Consider the following 23,349-nt stretch of genomic DNA (forward strand, 5'->3'; position numbering starts at 1 on the left):
CTGTTTTATGTTTCGCTTAGATTTATTAAAATAATCTACGTCTTCACTAACATTTTTATTACAATAAAAGGTATAAATTTGTTTTAGACCACTTTAATTTTAATTGCACTCTACCGGTTTCGGAAGCACCCGGAGAATATTAAAACTAACCTATGATACAAAATATTGACAGATATACACAAAAAATATAATTTAGGTGTTTGAGTGAACATTTTTATTGCTTAGTTAAGACACACTGCCTTGAATCATACGACTGAGAAATTTGTTTTTCGGACCCATTAATCGTCTTTAAGCACTGTACTCCAAAATCATACTTACGTCAGAAAATTACTCATTAGGTTACGGGTTGTATTGCTTTGAAAGAGGTGATAAAATCGCAATTTTTATGTCTTGTAATTTTGGGTTGGAAGAAAGGGTTGCCAGCACTTTAATAAAAACAGATATCGTTATACCAGTGGTTTTCTTTGAATTGAGTTTTGGCAACCTTTGCAATATATACCTGTCAGCGAGGCGTTGCGCCCGGTGAATCCAGAATATAACGTGTACTTGGTGCTAGGAGGAATTGGGAATTCATTTTTAGACAGATTTTAGCCAGTATTAGATTTTGTGGACTTTTATAATCTTGCCTTGTGACATGGCATATCATTTATAACCAAAATTGGATGGGGAATTTACATTTTTACATTTTTAAGTTTTCAAATTTTTTTTTCAATCGCCGCTGATATTTTGAATTCCGGTCTTCAAAGAAGTTTAAACGCAGTAACACTAAATTTAACTAATAAAAATAATAGTGATTAATAATAGATCTTAAATTAAGGGGGCTGACAGATTACGCTATATGGATCCCAATGGGAATGTATGACGAACGATACGCTTAAATAGACCAAGCGACGAGAATATAGCGCGCTTATAGCGTGGTCTGACACAAGCTTAACGGTAGCGAATGATCAATATGGAAAACTCAATTAATTAACTTATCTGAAAAGGATAAATACATTTGGAAGCCATGTAAATGAGATTCATCTGTAGTGTTATAAGTATGGCAGAAGTATGCTGTGAGGGTGTCCGCATACCCGAAGATAGGTAAATCTGTGCACTTGTGGTTTGCTACGTTCATTTACTTAGCAGGGATGCTCAGTTTCATCGGGTGAGGTTTTTCTAGGTCTTGGCGGCTGATGCGTTTGCACACATACTGCGTGGCGAGTAGGATCGGGAGAGAGTAGCTGAGGGAGACCTTTTGACTTTCTAGCTGGACACCCTCGATCCATTGCCTCGCACGGCCGTGGGAGGGTTGAATTCATACGTTCGTCATTCCTAGACACACTAACCCCCCAGATTCCTGCCCACTCTTTATAACCACACTGTATCCCAAAGATGGTATAAGCCCTGAGGGAAAATCTTTTCTCCAGGGCCTCCTGTGTGGAGCCATTTAAAAAATGATCACGGTTTTTGGGATAATACGGATACATAATCAATAAATATAGGATTTTCAGTGGCGGGAGGGAGGCGTGGATTTGAATTTTGCACAAATCTACAGTTTTTTTCCGAGATTGATGAAATTTTGCGGGAAGGTTAATGATTTAGAAAAACGTGTAATGCCCGGGTAACACCAGGGACTAAAGCTATTGTAATATATTCCATATCTTGCAATTTAAAACTCTTTAGAGATATTATCCCTTGCATTATGAATATATCAATACTAATTAGCAGTAGGTATATGTAAACCATTGTAAATTGTGTCTGTAATATTAAAAAATATTATGCGAAAACAAAAAATGGAAATATATGCTACGCATAAGCCACTTAAAATCGGCTTACCCTTGGTCAAAGAGCAATGTAGACCACTGGTACTTAAGAAGTATAAACCTTCACCTAGTCTTTATTGCGTGGGTAATTCCAACATTAAACATTAACAAAAACGCGCTCAAATAACTTGTTAAAGGTGCCTCCTAATACCTGGCACAGCCTCCCCCAAGCCTCCCGTTGCCCAAGCAAGAATTAAGCAAGATTAATTTAGAAGAAAGCGTAGTTTGTCGCCGGCGATATCGAGCGTACATATATTCGGGTAGTCTAGTTCGGGTAGTGCGAAACATACATAGAAGATAATGAGATTATTTTTGTAACACATTTTTGTTAGCTCTTTTTTATTACATGCAAGTAAAAATTGGAGTATTATTTTGTCCACCATGCGAGGAATGGCGTTTAACGACGAATTTACAATAACTACTTGAATCTGCACTTGTTTTACGCGGGTGGGATATATTACCATTAAAACTTATAATTAAAAACAATATATTTTTATATTCATAATTTTATTTATTTGGCAATATTATGGGTGAAGATATAAATAAAGGAAATAAAACAAGATCACAGTGTTGCATATACGGTTGAAAATGATATCGTTTATTCCAAAAAAGGTGTCTCTATCTAAGGGTCGAAAGAAGTTTTGTTTTGCGACCGCGGTTAGGCTTAAGGCATTTCAGTATTGCCTCTAATTTCAGGAGACCTTTCAGTGATATTCAGATTTTTTCCAAAACCAAGTAAGAGAAGATTTTTCTATTCAAATATTCGTCTTCTATCTTATAATACTTTATCCAGAACATTGAGTATCAAGTGTAATAATTAAAAACACTAAATTCCGCTGTCATTATTTCTGTAACTAAGATTCAATGATCTCTACGTCTCTAATTTAAGTTTATTTTTCAAAATTAAATTAATTCAGATAAGCGAAGAAGAACCAGTACCAAGTACCAAATTAATTTATTTTAATAAATTAATGAATAATTCAATATTTCAAATGTCCATTTCTGTCCCTCAAATTTTTGACAGATGTTTTTAAGTTTACTGACAGTGTTTATTCGAAAGATAAATTTCTGATCTGAGGCAAATGTTATTATTACAAATACTTTCAGGTTCACAAATCCTATTTTGCACGGGTCTGCGCTAGTTAATAATAAAAAAAACTGTTGGGTGAATGTTGTTTACCATCATATAATAAAAATAACTACACGAGTTCTCTGGGGGTAAGAGAGATCAGTCTTGTGACAGTAATTAATTGGCTATAAAATACAACGGGAGCTTTTTTACTTCACATAAGCATGACAAGAATTTGTTTCCCTCTTTTTTAAATCTGGGCCTCTTCGAGACCTGTACAAATTGCTTACTTTGGCCCATTCCTGATCCCCTAACACAACGTACTTAGTAGGTAGGTGCGTACTGCCCGTAGGCGATTAATGTGACTTTAGAAAGAACTAAGATAATAAAACATCTACAAAGGTACATAGTGAAAATAATAAAATGGGAGAAAAATGAATAAGTAGATTATTAGTACACAATCTTCGTAAACAGTCCGCTATTAAACTCGTAGTTTCAAAGACATAGATCGATTACCACAAATCTGCTTGTACAACGGATACCGTGTACCACAGATCAAACATATTTTTTAATCGTTTCTATTTATGATTCTTGTGCTATAATTTAGTTCAAAAGTTCTATTTTCAACTTATTAATTGGTGTGGTTTTATGGTTTTCGGTTGCGCATTTCGTTTCGTTTGAAGTTTTTACAGTACATTTTCAAATGCATCTAAAGCTGTAGTGCAGTTTCGGATGCAACATTTGGTCCAATCATACCGGATATCTTTGCCGGTGTTTCCTTCGTTTTGTTGAGTTTGTTTTTATATTTTATTCCAATAACTTTGATCCTTATATTTCTGCCTTCGAATTGCCAGGAAGTATATTGTTATTGTCAAAGGGGATAGTTTCGTGAACAAAACGTAATTAATTTTACATCTTTGTTTCTTGAGTTATATTTTCAAATTGTTAGCGTGTCATTTTTGTATTGGGTACCTACTTTCAGCGTTGAAACTTTGTTCATAATTTGAGATAGTTTCAAACATTGAAAATTATGTTTAAATTACTATCTATTTAAGAAGTTTGCTGTTGTAGCCTTATAGCCCTTATTGGTTAAAAGGCGCAACTTTCCAAAATCCAGTATTCCACGGCGACTCAACCAGCAACTCGCCGTGCTAATCCAGTTGTCAGTTTTCAAGAAATTTTCGATTTGTCCGAGCGGGAAAATATCACATTTATTCAGTATGTTGATTAATTGCCTTGCATCTTTGACTATAGGCTTCCTAACTATGCACGAAATACATAACATTAATCAGTCATATTAAATAATGTTATGTGAAAATTTTATTTTAAATAGTAAATTAACTTTACAACATCGCTTATAATATTGTGATTTTCATATTAGCACATTTATTAATTCCCCAGTCCACGCTTGGAAATAAATTCAGTTCCGTTGATATTTTCATTTATCCCATACTAAAATTTTAATCACAAATTTCTAATATTTTGTTTCGTTAAGATTATTATATTAACTATCAATAATTAACTATCAACTTACGATCTGTAACTTATTTTTTTACGAAAATATTTAACTTATAATTAAGTTTTTCTTTAATGTTGATTCTAATTGCCATGTACATTCATGAAAGTTATAAACAGTAATAGTATTATATGGAAAGAAAGGAAAATTTGTAAGATTATATATATATATATATATTATTTTTTCTTGTCAACTTATATAAACTTACAAATTTTCCTTTCTTTCCATATAATACAATGACTGTTTATAACTATCATGAATGTACATGGCCTTTGTGCCGTTAATTCTACGTAAATAAATAAATTTGAATGCACTTGTTTTATATTAAAGCCGGTGGGCGTAAATAAAAAAATAATATTTTCCATTTTAAGATAAATAAACAAATAACGGGAAAAGCTAGGAACGAAGTAGGGAAGACAGTTAATTTACCAATTATATTATATTTGTTTATTTTTTTAATATTATAACATAAATACACAGTATCATTCCAGAACCATTGTGCTGCTTGTAAGTATAAAGAAAATAGCTAAATATTTTCTTAGTTAATCTATGAAGATCTTGTGAAGGGAATTTCATATAATTAACGTTTTGGCATAACAAATGTGTATATATTATCTTAAAAAATAACGTATATTTTTTTGGAACTTAAAAACTTAAGAAGTTAACTAGAAATTTGTTATAAATCGGTAGAAATTTGGTATGCGGGGGCTTAAGCGCCATAGCATGTTTTACCTGAATACATTTAAAAGTAATATCGTACGGAGAAAAATGAATACGGCTTTTTCATCAACACTTCATGACACTATTGAAAATGTGACTGCATGATCATTTCCTAGTAAAATATTGGTCATTTAGAATATATCTGAACAGGTGGCCTAGTTCGAATATATATAATGATCGAGATGCCAAAATATCATTATTTTTAAGAAAACGTGTTCCAAATAACAAATTCGTGCTTTACTGAAGGTACGTTATAGTCAATGCATTCGTTAAAGACCTCCAGTCCCATTTTTTAAGGAGAAAACGAATAATTTGACCAGATTTTTTAGTAAATTATCAATATTTCATACCAGTAAATTTTCTTCGTGCGCTAAGTAGAAATAAATAAATAACCTCCTTGTAACTATATTCCGTGCGGTTGATCATATCTGCTATGTCTTGCAAATGTATTGCCAACTGCATGCCATCTAGCAATTTATGAAAAAGAGGTAGTATGAGAGCTATCAAGGTATGTTTGGTACATCTGTATAAACTTTGTATTTTACGGTTTTACAGCACAGTACTTTGTATACTTCCAGTACGAGCTGCGAGTATCTGCGTCCGACAACCTGAAGGAGAACTTCACGACGGTGGTGATCCACGTGAAGGACGTGAACGATAACCCTCCGGTGTTTGAGCGGCCCACCTACCGCACGCAGATCACTGAAGAGGACGACCGCAACCTGCCCAAGAAAATCCTTCAGGTATAAAATTTACAACTTCTTCACTTCAGAATACATCACTTAATTAAACTTATTATGTGAACTCCATACACTTGCACAAGCACACGTGTATCATCGATAAACTATAAACAAAGCGGAGCGACTTGAGCGAGTGTCAGATCGGCTTGGAATGTCAGAATCGCAGTAGGGCTATTCGGATGAATTTTTTTTATATTTCGTCTTAAAAAATTAAAAGTAATACATTTTCGGTAAAAAATTAATCATATGTTTTCGTAATTTAAATTTCTTAATATATGTGGTAATTCGCCAAATATCTTCATTGTTCCGTACATCAACGACTTTTGACGGTGGTTTTTTTTTCTAGTCTCATTTAATTTATTTTCCACATCTTATGTGTATACTTATATTGCAGGTTTTCATTTAACCTTAGAAATAACCTTGAAACGCCCCTAATTCCATAATTACTGCGGAAATGTTGCTTGTTCAGTGTTGAAGGACTTAGCTATCAGAGCATTGAACAAATAAAATACGTTATCTATTACACGGAAAAAATGATTATGGATGATTTATTGAAATTCTATTAAAAATTATTATTTTCAATAAAATATTAGTCATTCAGAATTTTTATTAACACTTGCTGACGTCGGTGGCCTTGTCCCAATAAATATAATGGACGAAATGCGAAAACATTATAATTCTTAAGAACATGTGTTCCGACTTCCCCATAAAGTACTCATGCTTTAATGATAGTTTGTTATGAAACCTGTCAATTCATTCGTTAAAGGCCTGCAGTTTTAATAGGAAAACGAATTATTTGACCAGATTTTTAATAAATTAACAATATATTATATCAGTAAGTTTTTTGCATGTAAGATCTAACTATCCGTTTGTAATTAAACTTTTTTTTGTCATATATCCAAGTAGATACCTACTTATGTAAAATTTATTATTTTTGGGATATTTTATGAAAAATAAATGTTCTTTTTTTCTTAAGTATATCTTAATTATACTTATATCTAAAGCATAACTGATTGTCATATGGGTCGGGGTTGCTTCTCCATTTTTCACATCATCATTGTTTATTAAAGGCACTTATTTTTCACTGTTGTCACTGAGTTTCTAATAATTAAAACTTAACTTATTTAAATTTAGCCATTGTAATAAAAGGTTTTAGCTATTAGATATGATCTCAATAATCGCCAACCCATCATTAGAATAACCCACTGTGGAGTTTACATAAAAGAATAGGGTTAACAAATATTTATTATCAAGCAAACTAACATTCTTTAAATTAATGGATTGAATATCCCAGGGCTATGTACCAGGATCGATGAGAAAACCCTGGCAGCATGGAATTAACGGTGTAACAAATCAAGTTCGTAAAAGTGACGTAGTAACACAAGAGATCAACTAACCTTAGTAATAGAGTAGGGCGCCATGTAGATATGATAAGATCTTACAAAATAAAAGTAATTAAAGAAACAGTGTCCAGTATAAAAGTGTTTGTGGCCAGCCGAGATTCGGTTCAGATCATTCTTATACAGTTGCAGGCGTGGAAAATATAACTGTTCTGTTCTTTACGTGGGCTCAAGGCAGAAGTCATCTATGGCAGCTTCTGCAGTTCAGCGGTTCGGTCTCTTCTAGCGGAGTCCCCCGCAAACCTTCTAGCCGAGTCTCCTACCAACGCTTTAGCCACTGGCCGCGTCTGGTCATCGCACTTTAACACATATCTTGGAAATCACTTTCTCGATCTCGACCGTAACTTCTTCATCCGCCGCCCAGCATCACGTCGCTGGGCGGGGGCTTGGTGTTCCATCACTACTCCCGTCCGATCTTCTCTTTCTCCCGTCCCGGACTTGACTGTCTATCCTCTATGAACTCGTAGGACCCATGACTCTTCCCGGTCATCCTTCCTTCTTGTCTTTTTGATCCACGTCTATCAACAATTTTTTTGTCCTTGGTTGCACATATTAATTCAAATTTACTTGTGACGAAATTTGATTCGTCACAATACATTATTAGTAAGTACATACGTTGTGCATTCCACTCTCTAATTTTGTCACGTTTCTCTTTCGAGTGTATTGCGAACACCGAGATTATTTGTTCCGTACTTTACATTCCACGTAGGAGAAGAAAATACAGCAGAGATTAAAAAACTATAGTTAGATGCCAATATAACAATTTACACAAATTGCCCATTGTTACAAAGCTCTGAAAAGGTTCATTTCAATGCACGATCCTGCTAAAACATATTTATTAAACTCGTGTGCCCGAATAACAAATATCTCTTAGGGAATTTCACGCTTGATAGGGATAGGTATGCGTTTGTGTGTATATGTTTTTCGGTGATGAGATCTTTTCTGTATTATAATACATTAATGATAATAACCACATCCGTCTTGATCTTGTCACATGAAATAGGTTTCCAAGTGATCGATGAAGCATCCTTTGTGTTTATTTAATCATTTGCTGTTAGAGATTCAGTAGAGATCTTTTGATTTAATACGTGCGCGTGCTTTTAGAAACTATCAAAACTACGGAGGGTAGGTATATACTTCGAAGGAATCGCTTCATGTATTTAATTTTGTATACGAGTTTCTGTAAAATCACATCATTCATTTATATTCAATTATAAACATCCCTGGAGATGGAAAAATTCTACCTACGAGTGCCGTCAAATATAATCTAATTGACGTATTCTTAAAATATAGATAAAATGTCTAAATAACCTGGAAAATGGACGGGACACAAACTCTCACATGATAATTTCCTAAAAAGCATTATTGGAGAAAATAAAGAGGGTAAACGATCAAGTCCAAGACCTTTATTTAGCAGGTGATGCTAAAGGCCCATAAAAAGGGGTAGTAGTTTTAAACGTTCCGGAAACGACAGAGATAAATAGAGGACATTTAACAAACACCCTGGTTTTAAAAAAAAGTGGGTGTGTCAAGCCTACGCAAGACAGAAGTGAAACTTCTAGTATTCCTCTCTCTCTATTTTCATTTCATCATCTCTATTTTCTCTCTTAGGTTAGTTTGAAAATTAGAGGTTAAATAATTCAACGACGAAGCATGGATTTGCTTTTTCTAATATTTTCTTATAGATGAATGACGTTCGATTAATGTATAGTTCCAAAAATTTTCAATTTATTCACAAGTATACAATATTACATAAATAACAATATTACAATTAAAAATTACAAAGAAATTACAATGACAATTTACCAATCATGTGCCATTTTCATTGTCAATTTCATGAATATCATTTCCTAATGTCGTGATAATTGGGTATTCTGGACCATCATTGGGACTCAATAAATTCGCAGTACACGTAGAATTTGGAACGATTTTCCGTTTTTTTGATGGAACTGGAGCAGGTGTTATAGCTTCAGCTACCGCAGATTGCCGAAGTTTTTGACGGTCTCTGTATGCTTTACAACGTTCTGCTGCCGTTTTAGCTTGAGGTTTGGGAGGCTTTAATTCTTTTTTCCGCTGTCTGTACCGCCTGTTGGCCATTGCTTTGATTGTAACGACATTCCTACATCATATTTCACTGTTAATATAATCTCGCCAATATATTAAACAATCCTATTCCAACAATACTACTATATTGTGAAATATTTATCAACTCTTATAGGTTATATTTACCTTATGTTAATGTCATCACTGTGTGAATCAGACTCTCCTCTTCTTTGGTGATTCTCAGGGGATATTTCCTCTTGTGCCACTGATGTGTTCATCACCTCTATCTCGTCACTACTCATTTTTAACACTGAAATTCTGTACCAAACCGTATGAACCACAATCAATTACGTATTTCACTCGTATTACACTCACGACGCAGTATACTAACCAAGCAGCTGATGCTTGGCGTGGCGCAGTTCGCTGGTGTCTGAGAGAGAGGAAAGAAGAGAAGAGAGAGAACGTTCGTGAGCGGCTCCCCCACCTCAACAAGCGCATATGGTGAGAGAGGGACAGTGAACGGTGAGCGGTGGTGGGGGTACCCGCATTTTCGTGTCGATCCTGACTCGGTTTTACTCCGTCCCCGAATTACGCGCCTAAAGAAGTTTCACTTCAATAACAAACAAAACATTTACATGAAAAAAATTGGATTGAATTTCTCGGTTAGGGAGGTATGCCATAGGAAAAAAATATAAATAATGAAATTATCAAAAATATTGATTAATAACGGCTTCAATAATATTATTGTAAGTTTTTAGATTCTCACGGCCAAAAGCATTTTTGTTGTTTGTTTTTGGGGTGTTATGCCGTGTTGCGCTAACTCCTTCTTTAGCCGACGTTTCGGACAGCGTTGCAGTGTCCATCATCAGGGCAGATCCGGTAGATCCGGCACATCTTCGGATCTACCGGATCTGCCCTGATGATGGACACTGCAACGCTGTCCGAAACGTCGGCTAAAGAAGGAGTTAGCGCAACACGGCATAACACCCCAAAAACAAACAACAAAAATATTATTGTTATTCGAAAATTATAATTGAAAAATACACATTATCTTGTCGCGACCTTACCAACATATTTAAGCGAAATTCGCCAATTTTCTTCCCCTTCTCTGTATTATTGGAAAATAACACACACAGATCATTACTTCGCTACAACACATTTAAATAAAAACAAGTAATCGCATAACGATTTACATAACTTAAAACATGATTTAACTATTATTATATTCATTTTCCACTTCTAATACCCTTGAGTTGGTTTAAATCGATAAATATAACCCACTCATATAAATGGGGGTAAAATAAACCATGTAAATTCAACATTGATGTGATGTTTTTAAATGTTTAAGTAAAAGGCAAAAAATTATTGAAGTTTAACTATGGGGTATTTTCATTTATTTTTATTCTCGCATAAAATGATAAAATGAATGTATTTTCATTTTATTTTTATGTTGAATATATTTTCTGTAACGATTTAAAATAAAACATTTTCAATTTGCCGCCAAAACGATACGATTGCTTTAATTTGCGAATTCGGCGGCGTTGACGTCACGCCGGGGGACGTTAGTGAAAACCGTCTTACCAGGCTTTGGCGTTTTCTATGTCTGTGAAGGTATTAAAATTATCATATTTTATTACGATAATCATAATCAGAAAAAATAAAGTTTAAATCTTTCTCACATTTTTAACGGAAACGGTTCGTGAAAATACCCCATCGTGAAACTTTTTAAATCAATATTTAAAAATATACGGTCATTTGGGAAAGCATTGGAATTCAACAAATTCGGACAAAACCTGAGTAGTTGTGATTTTTTTTCCTACAGGCAACATTATGGTTATTGATGTACATAAAAAACTATTTTTTCTCTTTTCGATGCTGAATATAACTTGCCATATTAAACTATAAACTATTTTTTTTTATTCATAACAACCGCCATAGCGGTGCTTTGAATATGGAGGTTTTCAATTCAGCATTTTTTGTTATCACAGTGTGTCAAGAAGGTAAGTTGTCTTCAAAACTAGTATTTTATTCTTCAAACTTAGTTTACAAGCAATCATATCACCCAATTGTCTCAATTAACAAGCAAAATCTGAATTGGGCATGATAAAACCTCATTCAGGGTAACTTTGAACATAGTAAGAATGGCCACCTTAATTTAATAGAAATCAAGTGATCGGCGATAGTGATATTACATAGAACTTTGACAGATTCTTTTATGCTTAAACATTTTTTTCCGGGCGGCGCGGTGTCACAACGGAAAGCCCTTCGGTTGGGCCCACAGGTTGAGAACCCGTGCTTTAAAGCTTAGACTTTAGTTGAAAATGCTGTCCCTGTTTTACTGGTATTTAAATGGAAGATGATCGAGGAACTAGCGTCGTTGATCCCTTCGGCTCCGGCGCTCAGTCGGGAAACACATCAAACGCGCGCCCAACACTTGTACAGTTAACATTTGTCACATGATAATGGGTCTCATAAAGGCCCAGGTTAACGTCTTCTTTTCCTCAAAAAGACACTCCACACAGCATTCACAAAGATTACCCTAATTATTTTCGTCGTGGCGTTCTCTATGGAGCACACGTAAAAAGGGTATTTAAGCTGACCAAGTGTACAAGGATGGAGCAGCATATTTCATTGAAGGTGATTTTTTTTGTGTATGGAGTGGGGAATAAGTTTTTAATATTTTTTTTCTCAAAAACTACATAAACTATTTAAGACGGGTTGTTTCACAGAATTCGAAATATTCATCCAATTTAATAGTTGATTCGACTAGTTGTTAGTGAAGGTCTTATTCAAGTTATATCATCATTTCAGTTTTGTGAAACAACAGGTCAAAGTTATATTATTACAGAGCTTGAATAAAAACTTCATAGAATTTGAAAATCAACTTTGAAATTTGATGAATTGTTCAAAGTCTGCGAAACAACCCGTCCTTAGTTTATAATCAAGTATTTTTGTAATATAAAATTAGAATGTCCAAAGTTACCCAAATGTTAATTTAACATTGAACCACCCATAAAAATGGGACTCTCATCGTTTTTTCCAGTTTTTTTTTGCCAATTTATATCTACAAAAGTGTTACACAATATTATTTGAGAAATTCAACGAGTTTTCCCACAGCGCGCTTGAATAATAATTATCAAGGTAATATAAAATCTAATCAAGAGCAGCACCCGTATAAGAGGCTAGAAGCGACTGGGTAGAAAGGGCTGTGTAGACGTGGAGTGACACTAGTTCCCTGTTACAAGCTAGAAAAGGACGATAACGGGCACAATAGAAAAATGGGTTGCGAAGATAACATTGACTTCTCACTATTTAGAATCTTCACACCACGGACAGGCAAGTCATTATCGAGAAAATTTATAATACCTAACGCTTGTGGTTTTGAAACGGAGACTCATAGGTGACTTTGTCTATGTTCGTAGATAACACTATTTACGTTTTTTCCGATATATTTTATATTGTATATATTATATACGTATCGTTCTAACCCATGTAACCGCAACATCTTTCCCCTCCTTCTCCTATATCTTATTACTTTATGGAAATAATATTTCTTCTCTCATTTATTCGAAAAAAATCATCTTGATTATTATTTGCTTTGGCGTTATCAGCTCGTCAAAAGAATTTCTATCATCATGTAATATACGACTGTTAGATAATGTTTTGCTTTTCTTATGAATAATTAGGTTTCATAATTAATTTTCCTCTCTTTGTATGCTTCAAAATTCGTTACGTGGAAGTACGGCAATTAATTGACACTGTCAATTTAAAAGTTGCAACTTTAAACAGGGGACTGGGTGGATTATTCATGATCTTTATCCATGTGCGAGGTTCATAAAACCAAAAATCAACGTCACCGTATAACATCCTGACCGACAATACCCACGATGAAAAAACAATGGGAATAATTTTTGACTACCCTGTGAATCGAATCCGCATCCCTCCAGATCAATGTTAAGTGTTTTTTAAAGTCTAGAGAAATATTTCAAAATTTATAAAACATGCATAACGGTGTTTTAATTGCCTGGTGGTAATTTCTTCCAACCAAAGTATTGGTACAGTTTAATATACTATGTAGCTGTTTGTTCTGAAATTACGATTTTTGTAAATATATCGTACGTTGTTCATACAATTCACTTTTACTTCATACAATTCACTTTACTTTTTTTCTTTTACTTTAACAATTTAATATATTATACATATAGTCCTTTGTCTTAAAATTACGATTCCATCCGGTCAACGCGGCTGTTCTAATACTGGAACAAGTTTTTATGAGATATTAGTTCGCAGTAGGGCCTCTAAATGTAGCTCTAAGGTTAAAAGCAAAGTACTACATTATGAAAATAGTGATCCGGTTTCAGATAAAAAGTGAAAACATTGTTTGCAAGTATAATATTATGTTAAATTTTGTCTTAATTTTATTTTTTTTTAAATCAATTCGAGGTGAGAAAGTTAAGAATTTATTTCAAAACAAGCCCTTGTTCAGAAGTAATAGTTATTTTATTTAACAATTATTATGATAATAATAATAATAATTTAATAAATGAAAAATTATTAACCTCAGCTGACTTCGGTATAAGCGAACATTACTTCAATAATACAACATTATTCCCTATTTCGATCAAACTAACTTAAAACTACGGATTTCTTACCTCCAAAGCGCCTCCTTGTTTTTATGAAAAGTTACCTTTCATCTTTTTTTTATTTGTTGAGAAAAACGAAGAGAGAAGAGACTTTGCATTAATACGACTTTTTAAAGTATTAGAAATGAATAATACACGTCGGCGCACAATACAAACAATAATAAAAAAAACACTTATTTTTGAATAGATTATTAGTTTTATACATATTTTTAAATCATTTTTGTTTTGATAATATTGACAAAGCTCTCTTGTTCAGTGGAAAAGAGCTTTATATTTTTGCTACGTTCGAGAATAAATGATTTGTATTCACGAAAAGTTTTCTCTCTATAACAAATGGTCTCTTCGTACAAAAGAAAATGCTACCTACGTTATTTTAATAGCTGACGATACTTAGTAGTTTGTTAGCAGACCCAACAAGCATGTTTACCAGCGTTTTAATGCCACAACCTTACTTTTACGTAATAAACCAAGGTATCTTTCTCTTTAACGATATGAAACTTTTTTACGACGGGACCTTATTATTACGTTCATCATTTTAATTATGAAAACACGGTAGTTTGTTGTCTCTCCATGAAGATTCTTATTAAGTTCTTAATAAAGATATATTGCCAAAGAAAACAAACCCCGCAAGCTTCCCAACTGCCCCCCAAATATCTGGAGCCTGTGAGACTATGGTATCCCAAATCGGTATGTTGTGAGACTGAATGTAATGTTGAGGTGTGGGAGATGGGAAAAAGGAAAGTACCTGATTATGAGATCTGGTCACCAAACACGGCTAAAGCCATTTTAAGCAACGTTTAAATTCTGAATGGTGGTCTTACACCAAGACGATACTGAGAGTATCCTCCACAATATAATAACTCTTGCGAAATGTATCATTTGCGAATATTTGTAAAAATAGTCAAGATAAGCCATACAAAAACACCAGATTGTCAGAATAAAACATCGTGTCATGTTAACGTAATTTTTTCGGAGAATAATTTATAAAACTCATAATTTTTTTACTTTTTTCAGACAATGTTCTTTGAAGCTCAGAGAAAATGTAAAAGACAGAAGTTACTTTCATAAATATGTAAAGGGTTTTGACTTTATGTTTGAACTTCGTGTGTGTTCCCAAATTGCGTGACTTTAAGCCACTAAGTACAAAGTAGGAACCTACCTCCACCAAGTAAACACTAAACAGAAGGTGGTTCAGAAAAATGAGTTTCTATTCTCCTTAGAACTTCATAACCTCTAAATTGAAACGGAAATATCCATTTCAGCTCTTAAACCCAACTGTTTTCAAAAATTAGTTATTTCATTTATTATTTTTCCCTCAACCCCATCACTTTAATGCGTTCGATCACATCAAATCTAAAGGTGATGTAGTTAAAATGTCGTTCTTATACATTTTATTATAGCTACTATCATTTAAAATAATATAAATAGTGTGGAAGATACTGTCAGTATCGCCCTGGTGTAAGACCACCATTCAGAATTGAAACGTTGCTTGAAATGGCTTTAGCCGTGTTTGGGGACCAGATCAGAGCCAGGTACTCCCCCCACCTTCCTCTTCACTATCTATTTGCCCTCCCCATTCCCGTCAGCCTCACAACATCAATCAACCCCAATAGAGGATGCCATAGTCTCACTGGCTCCAAACGGTTGCGAGCAGTTGGGACTCTTGTGCGGTATTCACATAAAAATTAAAAACTTGATTTTATATTATATAGGTAGGTAGGTAACATGGTAAAAATATCGTAAAATGTATATTCAAAAATCTTTGTAGGTAGTTACATAAATAACTACACCACAACATTTTTTCATTTCGCTCAACCAAACTCACGGATGGATAGTTTAATTTAAGTATTGAAATTGAGAATATAAACGTGTTTCAGAAAAAGTAAAACATTTAATAGTTAATTTAAAATTATTGCGGCTATTATCAAGTTTTATGACAATTCGGAGCTTCAAAGAGGCATATCGCAGAATGGCTTACTATTATCAAGTACAAAGATCAATAACCCTACAAAATCATGTACAGACTCGTTAGGTTTAAATTTGTTACCAACATAACAAGTCCACATATGTCGATGAAAATAGTAGAAATTGTAATAATATATCTTAACTTTTTTTAAAAGCCAATACTGTAAAAGTCTTGAGTCTAAGGTAAACATTGACTTATGAAGGAAATATAAGAAGCCTTTGCAATATTTTTAAAACAACTTTGTTTAGAAACAGAAACTGCATTTATAAGGCTTTGAGCTGTTTCTTTTCAAAACAAGAATTCCTTTTTACTTACATAAGAATTTATCGCGTTGTGAGGGAATTTCTAGATATTCCACAGAACGCGAACCAAACTTGCTTTAAAAATATAAATGTTTTATTTATTTTTTCCTGCCCAAGAATGTTTTTGTGCTGAAAATAGAGGAGATAACAGGTTTATAAACTATAATGTTTAATCGACAATTAAAAGGTGTTTCGCATGCAATGCAAACGTTGTATCAAATCAAAGAGTGCATCATTTAGGTTGTCGCGTAATACTCGTAGAAACATGCACAGTTTTTGCATATTTTAATAATTTATTAGATATAGGTATATAGGTAGAACTTTGCAAAACAAGTGGATTGCTTCAACGGAACGTGTAATATAAATCGACATTTGTTTTTCATTATATTACGCTATTATTTAATTTAATAAAATTTACATAACACGACACAGATATAATTTATTATATATATATTATATTAGTTACCACATTTATGTAACAATAATACCCTAGTTCTTATTATAACAACAAAGATATATCTGAACTGGAAACTCGCTTTCAAATCGATTTATTTCGGTACACCATGTTTATTAATTAAAAATACTAATTTCGGTTATAATTCTGTCTCTAATTCAGGTTCATTGAACTCTAGAACTTGAATATTGCTTTCAATATGGTTAATAATTTCCTGGTCATCCCTAGCATGGAGGGTGAAATATCACAAAAACCATATGTACCCTCTAAGTCTTGTATTAATAAAATAAAATAAATAAAATATAAGCGTAATTTTTAAAATTGGAACTGATTGTGGTATCAATTCGGTACCATATTTAAATTCTGTATTTCTTTTGTCTAAATTTTCGACAGATGTCGTATATATGGATACAACTGCAAGTTGTCGGTAAAATAAATTGTTTAGTAAATGCCGTAAATAGTGAACGCGATTATTTCAAAGAAATGTACGGGTAATCAAAAATAGTTTCTACTCACAAATTTAGTCCAATAGAAATATAAAATCATTTCAGTATGAATTATTCCATAAATATTGCTTTGTGCAAATAAATTACTAATATGCAATATATAGTAATTTATGTATTTATCAATACCGATGAGAAATTTTATATCATCGCAAATTCAAATTTATTTGAGCAGTACCTAACGCATCATTGTACCGTGGTGAATAATTACTATTTCATGCTTTTGAATTATTTACAAAACCGCTAATTTCAGCACAGCTGGAGATAATATTTCAAAACGATCCGACCAAAGAATGCTCCCTTTAAAATGCTTCCCGAACAGCAATACTCATAACCTGCTGAAATAAATGCGGTTTGTTGGAGTGGGCTTTTGAACTACGAAATTCCTGAAAATACTCGAAATTTTAGTCTGAATCTCGTTACGGGTAACAACTGGATACTGAAAACTAGGTTTGAATGTCAAATTGTGGAAGATTAATTGCCTATTTATTTTATTATTAAATGCAGAAATACATGCATTACATACATAAATTCGATTTGGTTGAATGTGTCCTTGAGGTAATTCAACTTTTAGATTCCTCGCAAATTAAACTCTTAACATGATGGTTGGACAATCAGACAGAGTCCAGATGTTTATAGAAATAGTCTTGTAGTAGCTGAAGTCCGATATCAAAGAAGATTCAACCATTAGACGCTTCTAATAATATAAAAGTAAACCTGCCCTCTTTCACATTTTCCGTTCGTAAAAATTCTTAATCATTATTTTCCTAGTAAGCTTATCCATTTGAATTCTCGTGGGACCGAAGGAACTACGCTCCTCTGCATGTATTGTGTTTCCTAATATAATATTATACCTTTGGTGGATTTTGAAAAGGGGTAATTGGGTACGCATTTTAATAAATAATTTTCAGATCGAAATCCGTAAATTCACGATAAAATTCGAACAATGCGCGGTAATTAAGCGTTAAGTATTATGAACATGCATTATTCTGATTCTGAGGGAGAAAATTAATATTTAATTCGTGCTTTTTAACTCGGTAAAATTTGTTTTGCACCATCATGGAAAATTATAATCTCTTCTTTTTAGTAATGAACATAGTAAATGAACAGCTCACTTTAAAAATACAAGTTTTTGAAAATGTTAGTCCATAAATGAAATCTATTTAAAAAAATTACTTTAGTACCCACCTTACAAATAATAAAGCTAAATAAAACATCAAAAAATATTTTGACATATTTGTAAAAATTATAAATACATTTCATCCTATTTGTAAGCTGCCAAATATTGCTTTCCTCTTAGAGCTAAACAGATTCTTACATTAATTTGAATTATTATTCAAGATCGTTTGATCTGATAATCCTATTATTAATTGTTTGCAATAAATAATAATAAATTATTCAAGTGATATTTAGCAGCAGCTTATCGGTTTGGCAACAAACTGTACCAGAAATACCCGAGTCAGTTATTACATTAATGATCGGATCCACCACAGTGGTAGTCTGCCTAATTGGTACCTGGGTAAACTAAGCTGTTCGATATATTATTTGCCAACGGAAGATGAAATTTCGTTTACAGTTAATTACCTGTCTATGTAAGTAGTTACATGCAAATCTATCGGTGCTCGTGGCAACTAGGGAGCGTAATTGTCTAATTACCATGACGAATGTTTGTAACGTTGGTGGTGGTAAGTCACAATATTTAACGCCAATTCAAGATTTAACGCAAATAGGAATTTAGTCGAGGAAAAAACGTCAATAACAATATGTGATACTTGTATTATTCTAAGAGCACAGAAGTCAGAGTCATGTTAGCCTATCAGAAGCTGGGCGTACTGCACAGCACCCGCAGATTCTTTAATAGTACGCAAGTGCTGACCCTGTACAAATCGCAATTCTGTCCCAGTGTTGAATTTGGTAGCCACGTCTACATAGTCTGGAGCCCCAAAATTCTTTTAAAAAAAACCCATCTGTTCGGTCCGTTTGATAGATTCCCTTATCTTTATAAACGGATTGAAATATTAAGAGCACAGGCGTCTGGTTTGAATGCTGTCGTTATTCTACCGATATCTCAATAGAAGATGATCCGAAGAACTAGCGTCGTTGATCCCTTCAACACTGGTACATAATATGTAGTCGGGATACACGCCATATTGTACACGATTGACATGTATCACATGGGAGCGGGTCGTTTATACGACTTGTTCTCGAGTTCAACAGCTCGGTTGTGGAATGATGATATGTCTATCTTTAAGAACCATATTAACTCCTTTCTCTCCTCAAAAATCTCCACCTAGCATCCTTAAAGATAAAGGCAGAGATAGGCCCAGAGCGAAATTTGAGTGAAGTTAATTTAAAAAAAAACTTATCAACGCGGGATGTTTCGTTATGTACATTTTTTTTAAATAATTAGTATTCCATCTAAAACAAATATCCCGAAAAAGCGTCCAGTATTTGTTTTTCTTCTAATTATGCTGTTAAGTGATAAATCTATCCAATGAAAGCATTTTCATGAACTGCGTATCCATATTACAAAAGTAAATCTAGTTTTTTATAATATTTTCACTTGCCTTTTTTAAATAAAAAGTAGCGTTCGAAAGAATCTAACTCACAAAATAAATGTAATAGAGAAAGTTGAACCTTGGTTGAACCCCTACTAAAAGAATTTCTGTAGTTTATGCTTATTCCAGCAAGGTATACTCATTAGTTATTCTCTAATAAGTATTATCGTTATTTTAACGTTAGTTTTACTTTCGTTTTGCTTGAACTTTAAAGTTTCTTACGTATTATAAGCTTTTCGATGAGCAGCACTTTTTAATGAAATTCCAAATAGTTTTCCTGTATAAATAATGTTTGTTAAAATAATTCACATCCTCTAGTATGATGTTCTGTGATATACAAATAAAGTTTTAGTATAGGAAAAATGTTTAGACGATACGATAATACGGCAATAAAAAAAGATGAACAAGGTTTACCATTTAAACACACTCCAATTGTATTTCATAGAATTATACCTACTGTATTTATCTTGATAATGCTACTTAAATGGTGAAATAAAGTGGTTTCCATGAAAGTTTTAATAACAATTGACTAAAAACTTTTAACTGTGAAACCTCTCGGATCATATTTGAAACAATTGCGTTTGGAAATTTGTTATTTGAATAATAATTATTCATCAATTTGTAAGTCACTAAGCGACCTTATACAGCTCTCTATGTAGGTGACAACCTAAGGAGTAATCACAATACCAAATATATAAATAAATTTTATCTTTTTTTAATGTATATCCAAAGTATTACGGAGTTTGTTGTCGAACACGGTACTTTTACCGCTGTAACACCAAGGTCCTGCGAAAAATCAACCATATTAAGGGAGGAAAAGATACTTTCTGAAACCTCCCTCCATCAGCGGAATTAGTGCGTCTAGTAAAAAAAGAAAATAATTAATCAATTTTTCTACCACGCCTAATTCATCGTGATTTTTGCAGAGGGAGATATTTTATTTTTATATACTGCAATATTTTTTTACGTAGACCACTTTACATTTACGTAATTAGATTTACTGCTGAAGGTATGTTTCCAAGCGACGTTTTGACGGCTGAAAAAATTTCCACTTTCAATCATAAATCTGTCCGTGTCTCCATTTGACATTAATGTATCATGGTAACTCGAATGAATGTTAAATTTAATCTCTATTCCCACCGCTTCGCTAAGCGCGCCCGTAAATTTTGTATCGCAAATTTGCGAATCTAAAAAGATTTCGCAAATAATTTTATTAATAAGTCGAGTAACCAGTTTTTCCAATGGGGGAAATTTAAATTTAAATTCGTAACTTTTAATTCATTTGTTGTTGCGCGGGTGTTTTCACGAAATTTTTGTTTCATATTAAATTACATATATAGGTGCCTGCTTTTTCACCTTCCGGTGGCATTACAAGTTAATTCACTTTATTTTGACGGCGAAATAACTGTCACCCCTAAAACCCAAATTTTTAAAACTAACAGAATTTTATAAATTAGATAATAATTTTTTTTTTTATATTCGCTCTTCAAAGGAAGCTCTGTGGGAAATGATTTCCCTCAAGGTTCATGATATCTTTAGGGATATAATCGTTTCAAGGAGCTAACCTGTTATAAAAGAGAAGTAATAAAGAGGCCGGAAAATCATTCCAAAACCGCGATGTTGAACACGAAACGTCGTGGAAACGACCCGTTCTCATGTATCAAATTTAATTCTTGTTAAAAATGCTAATACCAAAAATATATTATATTCATAACTTCCAAAGGCATTGTCAAACTTTATAAAATAAAGTTTATTTTACTCGACTTTTTGGAAGATAAATATTTAGGTGCATACTAAATACCACGAGTCACAGAAGCAAAAATTCAGGATTAAAACAAGATCGGATGGACATAATATTAGGCACATCTGTCACAAAATCAAAGAGCATTTTATCAAATGCGGTTTTGGCTGAATGCTCTGAAATTCTGAATGCCTCTAGTCTAAATACAAATAATTGGGTCCAATGTCCAACTCCAAACCGATGGATTCAATTAAATAACAGCCTAAATGATGTTATCACGAGGGCGACAGCTGGCGGATTAAATAGTACCTACCAACCAGTGGCGGCTCGTGACTTTCGGGTGTACTAGAGTCTTAATATTATAATAAATTGCATTTTTATGTTATTGTGGCTGAAACCGATTTTTTATTTATTTTCGGAAAATCGATTTTTGTACGAAGATATTCAGGAAATTTCAGTTTGGCCGTGCACGTCGCACGGGCTTCCTGAAAAACTTTATACAAAAAATTGATTTAAAAAAATCCTTTTCAGCTACAAAAACATCATTAATGCAATTTTTTGTAATATTAGAACTCTAGTAACCCAAAAATCATGAGCCGCCACTGCTACCAACTCAGAATAGACATAATATAATAATAATTTCAAAAGACTTCAATAATTTAGACACATTTATCATGTTGTACAAAACCCTTGTTAGGTGCTAACTAGAGTATAACTCTACGTTATGGTCTCCCTTTTACAATATTCATTCCGATAACATTGAAAAGATTCAACATAAGTTCCTGAAGTATATAAACTATATATTGCATATTCCTGTAGAAAAAATTGATCATAACTACTTACTAGATAAATTGTCCCTATTAAAACTTTCAGAAAGAAGAATAAACACAGATTTAATAGTACTACATAAAATACTTCATTACAAAATTGACTGTCCTGAGTTACTCCAATTAATTAGCATCCACATACCCAAAAGATCTTGCCGAAATTTACTACCCTTTTATTTTTACAACACCAGGACACTGTCTTATCAAAATTCCCCGATTTCAAGACTTCACAGTCTCGGAAATAAATACTCTGATCTGGGAGATATATTTCATCTTAAAAATAATCAATATAAATATTTTTATTTCAATTCTTTTATATATCGAGACACAAATAGACATCTATAATTTCCGCAATACATATATTTTTATTTTTATTTTGAATATCTATTTATGTGAGACTTCTTATCATTTTTACTAATGTATCTTATTTTATTATATGCTTTTGTTGTAACATTTAATATTTTTTTCTTTTTTCGTTGTATTATGTTTCCTTTATTGTTTTAATTTTGTAGAATTTATAATAACTGTGATACTCTACTATCAAACTTTGTAGTGTGTAAAAGCCCATTAGGGCGTGTAATAATAATAAATAAATAAATATAATCGTTATGTTTTTTTGAATACGTAAAACCAACAAAATTTGACTCATTTGGGTATTGTGGATCCTTTCATCACTTTTCCAATGTGGAAAAGCTCATAATTCATAGATCCGATTAAAAATAATGTGAGGTAGGATTTGAAGAAAAAATAAACGAGGGCGCTTTAAGAGGGTTGAAATTTTTTTTACAGCGATTTCGTTTGTACATAATTGATTTGGGGTGTACGTAAGAATCGGAGGGAGAGATTTTGTACATTTATTGAAAAAAATAAATGTATGCTTTTAAAATGTTTTGTTCACCTTCCTAACATTAAAGTACTGCTTTAGGATATTCATGTTAAAAATAATAATTATTATTATTAGAGAATAACACTGTTAATAACTATGGAATGAGCTAAAAACTGCAGAAGTTTATTTAGTTATGGTTCAACTTTCTCTGGTACATTTATTAGTGTGTTAGCTTC

The 23,349-nt window shown here is 32.9% G+C and overlaps 1 protein-coding gene across 2 annotated transcripts in view; it reads left to right on the plus strand.

Moving 5' to 3' along the window:
* Positions 1-23,349, plus strand: part of LOC149424299 (neural-cadherin-like) — a 306,585-nt gene that overhangs the window by 267,747 nt on the left and 15,489 nt on the right. For both annotated transcript variants that reach the window (XM_089651433.1, XM_089651434.1), the window contains exon 4: positions 5,689-5,853. In XM_089651433.1, coding sequence (XP_089507559.1) covers positions 5,689-5,853 — 165 coding nt within the window. The remainder of the gene's footprint in view (positions 1-5,688; positions 5,854-23,349) is intronic.

This window comes from Hesperophylax consimilis, chromosome 4, assembly GCF_061612785.1.
Source record: "Hesperophylax consimilis isolate HC1 chromosome 4, BYU_Hcon_1.0, whole genome shotgun sequence".
NCBI lineage: Eukaryota > Metazoa > Arthropoda > Insecta > Trichoptera > Limnephilidae > Hesperophylax > Hesperophylax consimilis.